The sequence below is a fragment of the Cebus imitator genome, unplaced genomic scaffold (genome assembly GCF_001604975.1).
Source record: "Cebus imitator isolate Cc_AM_T3 unplaced genomic scaffold, Cebus_imitator-1.0 Scaffold527, whole genome shotgun sequence".
NCBI lineage: Eukaryota > Metazoa > Chordata > Mammalia > Primates > Cebidae > Cebus > Cebus imitator.
The window spans coordinates 899,829-904,966 of NW_016107842.1; the positions used below are offsets into that span (position 1 = coordinate 899,829).

The window sequence follows — 5,138 nt, forward strand, 5'->3', positions numbered from 1 at the left end:
TTTTTGAGACGGAGTCTCGCTCTGTTGCTCAGGCTTGAGTGCAGTGGTACGATCTCAGCTTGCTGCAACCTCCAGGGTTCAAGTGATTTTCCTGCTTCAGTCTCCCGAGTAGCTGGGATTACAGGCGCCCGCCACCATGCCTGGCTAATTTTTGTATTTTTATTAGAGACGGGGTTTCACCATGTTGGCTAGGCTGGTATTGAACTCCTGACCTCAGGTGATCCTCCCGCCTCAGCCTTCCAAAGTGCTGGGATTACAAGCGTAAGCCACTGAGCCCCACCAGAATGTGTATGTTAATCCTTAAACAGTTCTAATCATGTAAGTGCTGTTTATTGGCTTTAAAACTTTAAACAGACAAATCCCCGAAGATGGAACTGGGGTTGCTGAAGAGAATACAAATGTTATCAACCTAGAGTATTAATGAATTACTGTTTCTCTCCCGATCCTGTTGCATGAATTGAAAGGGTATAATTATCCTAGAAAAGCCTGTGATACCCCTGCATATTGCCCCTCCCCCACCCCATCCACTTGAAGCAGCTCAACCAAGTGAGGACCAAGGGAAGAGCAGCAACCTGCCACCCAAGTCATTTCTCACTCCTCCAGGGAGAGCCAAGAAGCAGCAGCTCTCGGGCCTCCAGCTCCTGCTGGTTCACACAATGAGCCAGGGACCCCAGAACTTCAGGAAGGTGGTGTAATCATACTCCTCCACCCCTACCTTCATGCCCACATCTCCTAAGAGGCCAATGGTATGGGTTGTCACTATCAGCACTGCCAGGGGCAGGGGGGAACCACTGGTTGCCAATGCTGGGGAGAGCCACCAGAAGGCAACTGTAGTGTCAACAACCACGTGTCAACTTGGAGTGGTCTGGCTCGGCCCATTTCCTCTGAATGGACATCCACTCACCTCTCCGAGAGCCCCTTGTCACCAGCACAGTCATGGCCATCCTCATCAACTGAAGCAGACTATCTTAGCAGATACACTCAAGAAATCCCACCAGGCTAGGCACGGTGGCTTATACCTATAATCCCAGCACACTAGGAGGCCGAGGCAGGAGGATCATTTGATTTCAGGAGCTCGAGACCAGCCTGGCCAACATGGTGAAACCCCTTCTCTACTAAAAATACAAAAATTAGCTGGGCGTGGCAGCACATCCCTGTAGTCCCAGCTACTCAGGAGGCTAAGGCAGGAGAATCACTTGAACCCAAGAGGCAGTGTTGCAGTGAGACTGAGATCATGCCACTGCACTCCAGCCTGGACAACAGAGCAAGATTGTCTTAAAAAAAAAGAAAAGAAAGAAAGAAAGAAACCCCAGCAGGAGGGACCTTCTGCACCCACCCATCATGCTGCTGCCCTCATAAGGGACCATCTACCTGGAGGGACCTGCAAACCACTCTGGCTACCCACAGACATCCCTATCATCCCACTCATCCTGCTTGGTGAACTCTCTGACACTGCTAACCTCAGGCCTTTCTATACCCATTGCCCAGGGGAAAAGACCTGCTATTGCATACGTGTGTGCGTATGCCTGTGTGCATATTTGTGAAAAAGAATTAAAGTCTCAAATTATTTTAATACTACTAAGCTCTCCCCAGGAAAAGGAAGAAGAGACAAAGAAACAAACAAAATCAGAGGACCAGAATCTACTGTAGCAGGTGTCCTCATGCTGCTGCTCTGGCCAAGAGGGCATGGTCTCCAATCCTCCTTAGGATGGTCACCCTATTGGATATGCCAGGGACAAACTCTTGGCATTGTAGGAACGTACCCATAACAGAGAAAAAGAGGTTTCTTTGGACCTGGAAGACTTCCCCACATGCTCTAACCATGGTGAGGGAGGGGGAAGCTCTTTTCACTCACTTCCACGTTCTTACCTCTCTAACAACAGCCGAAATCCCAACACTCTGGCCTAGGGATGTCCAACAATCTCAAACACTATCTAAATAAGACTGAATGCTCTTTTGAACAGCTTTGCAAGAAATGAGATGAAAGAAGTTTGGGGAAAAATGTTGGTTCATAAGTTGATTACAAAAAATAAGCTGGAAATTTAATTCTGACACATTCTGCATGAGACGGGAGGAGGGCATGAAGACTATGACATGAGTTGCTTCCACAGATGAGCTGGTAGTGCCACCAGGGCAGTGTCTACCCTCCAGATTTAAAAATAACAGCCACTGGCCAGGCGCAGGGGCTCATGCCTATAATCCCAGTACTTTGGGGAGCACCAAGGGAGGTCAGTGGCTTGAGTTAAGGAGTTCAAGACCAGCCTGGGCAACATAGCGAAACCCCGTCTCTACTAAAAATACAAAAATTAACTGGACATGGTGGCAGGCGCCTGTAATCCCAGCTCCTTGAAAGGCTGAGGTGGGTGGATCACTTGTGCCCAGGAGATCCAGGCTGCAGTGAGCTATGATTGCACCACTGTACTCTAGTCTGGGTGGTGGAGTGAGACCCTGTCTCAAAAAAGAAACCAATTTAAAAAAATAAAATAGGGCTGGGCGCAGTGGCATACACCTGTAATCCCAGCACTTTGGGAGGCCAAAGAAGGCTGATCACTTCAGGTCAGGAGCTGGAGACCAGCCTGGCCAATATGGCAAAACCCACCTCTACTAAAAATATAAAAATTAGTTGGGCGTGGTAGTGCACACCTATAATCCCGGCTACTCGGGAAGCTGAGGCAGGAGAATCACTTGAACCCAGGAGGCGGAGGGTGCAGTGAGCCAAGATTTCACCCCTGCACTCCAGCCTGGGCAACAGAGCAAGGCTCTATCTCAAAAAAAAAATAATAAAATGAATAAAATAACAGCTATTGCATGTAGACGGAAGATTTTTTAAATTGGAGGAATAGGACTGATATAGTTTGAATGCTTGCCCCTCTAAATCTCATGTGGAAAAGTGACACCCCATGCTAGGAGGTATTTGGGTCATGGGGGCAGATCCCTCCTTGAATGGCATGGTGCCCTCCCTATGGTAATGGGTGATTTCTCAGTCTATTAGTTCACACGAGAGCTGGCTGTTTAAAAGAGCCTGGCATCTCTCTCCATGTGACACACCTGCTCCCCCTTTGCCTTCTAACACAACTGGAAGCTTTCTGAGACCCTCAACAGAAACAGATGCTGGCTCCATGCTTCTTGTACAGCGTGCAGAACCATAAGCCAAATAGACCTCTTTTCTTTATAATTACCCAGCCTCAGATATTCCTTCATAGCAATGCAAAAAAAACTAATAAAGGGACCAAACTAGTCTCTATAGTTCTCTTTTATGGGGGTCTGATTACAGGGTTCATAAACTTTCTTCATTAGGAATGACAGAAAGGTCAGAATTTTATATCATAAACAATTAGTTTCCAAGCAGTGAAATTTCAAGTAGTTCCTAACAAATCAATCTCATCATAGTGAAGTATTTTATCAGCCTTTATTTCCTATAGATACTTTATAATCTAGCAGTGTAGTAATATTTTTAAGTTGGCATTTGTTAGCATTGAATTTTAAGCATTTTAAAAGTTTTTATGTCATGACTGACTGAAGCCATGACAAATCAAGAAGGTAATAAAATCTCTATTAAATCACTGTTCTATTTACTGTGATGAATAGCCTGATCTTAATAGTGAAACCTTTGGAAACAGTTTATTTCTCAGGTGTGAAAGACTTTGAACAAAATTTCACTCTTTCTGTACCAAAGAACAATAAGGGTTTGATCAAGTAAATGTGCCTATAAAGGATAACTAATTTCTTTTTTCTTTTTTGAGAAGGAGTCTAGCTGTCTGTTGCCCAGGCTGGAGTACAGTGGCATGATCATTGCTCACTGCAACCTCTGCCTCCCGGGTTCAAGCGATTCTCCTGCCTCAGCCTCCCAAGTAGCTGGGATTACAGGCATGTACCACCATGCCCAGCTACTTTTTGTCTTTTTAGTAGAGATGGGGTTTCACCATGTTGGTAAGGCTGGTCTCGTACTCCTGACCTCGTGATCTGCCTGCCTTGGCCTCCCAAAGTGCTAGGATTACAGGTGTGAGCCACTGCGCCCAGCCTTTTTTTTTTTTTTAAACCAAGAGTATACAATTTCTATTTATGTTTAAAATCAAATATAATAACCATATCAATTATATGTTAAGAAAGCCATATTTAGGAACCAACTCATTATTCTGAAACCTGGTAAATGAAAGAAAGAAACATATATTCTATCTCTGCTTTATGAGCTATTAAACCCACAAAACTGCACCTACCTCTAGCCAAAAAGAGTCCAATAAGGCCAGCAAAACCAATAACACCAAGTCTCGGAAAAAATCCAGGAGGTGCATTTTGGAGATAGTCATAGCTGTCTACAATAGAATTAGAACAGGAAGCAGTTCCATAAATTTCTCATTAAAAAAACAAAACAAAAAGTCTTATACAGTATATAATTTGCATATATAATATTAAAGTGCTTTTCAAACCACATACTCTGCATTCTGCTAGTATACTTCTTTTCAACATACTGTTTTTGTGTGACATATAAACAAGATTTACTATTCACATAGCAAGTGTTCAATTTTCTTTTCTTTTCCTTTTTTTTTTTTGAGATGGAGCTTCGCTCTTGTCACCCAGGCTGGAGTGCAATGGCATGATCTTGGCTCACTACAACCTCTGCCTCCCCGGTTCAAGTGATTTTCCTGCCTCAGCCTCCCAAGTAGCTGGGATTGCAAGTGCCCGTCACCATGCCCAGCTAATTTTTGTAATTTTAGTAGAGACTGGGTTTCACCTTGTTGGTTAGGGTAGTCTTGAACTCCTGACCTCAGGTGATCCACCCACCTCAGCCTCCCAAAGTGCTGAGATTACAGGTGTGAGCCACCATGCCCGGCGTCAAGTGTCCAATTTTCAAACACTTTTGGTCCAACAACCTACTGACAATGAATCAATATTAAATTACTTTCATATTCCTGAAAGCAATATGAAATCTGAATCAGCAATTTGCATAGAGAGGAATACAAATACAGGGATCCTTCGCTATCTAAACTCTTGTTATGGAAACACAAAAACAGAATAGATTTGGACAAATCTTTGGGCAGATCTATTGCTATCTGAAGCTTTGCTGCTTCCTCTCTGAAACTGAGGAACCAAATACAGGCTGTGAGTGGTGGCTCATTCCTATAAACTCAGCACTTTTC

General features: G+C 44.3%; 1 protein-coding gene across 2 annotated transcripts in view; it reads right to left on the reverse strand.

Moving 5' to 3' along the window:
• APOO (apolipoprotein O) overlaps window positions 1-5,138 on the reverse strand; it is a 75,464-nt gene that overhangs the window by 30,963 nt on the left and 39,363 nt on the right. For both annotated transcript variants that reach the window (XM_017514585.2, XM_037733466.1), the window contains exon 5: window positions 4,218-4,313. In XM_017514585.2, coding sequence (XP_017370074.1) covers window positions 4,218-4,313 — 96 coding nt within the window. The remainder of the gene's footprint in view (window positions 1-4,217; window positions 4,314-5,138) is intronic.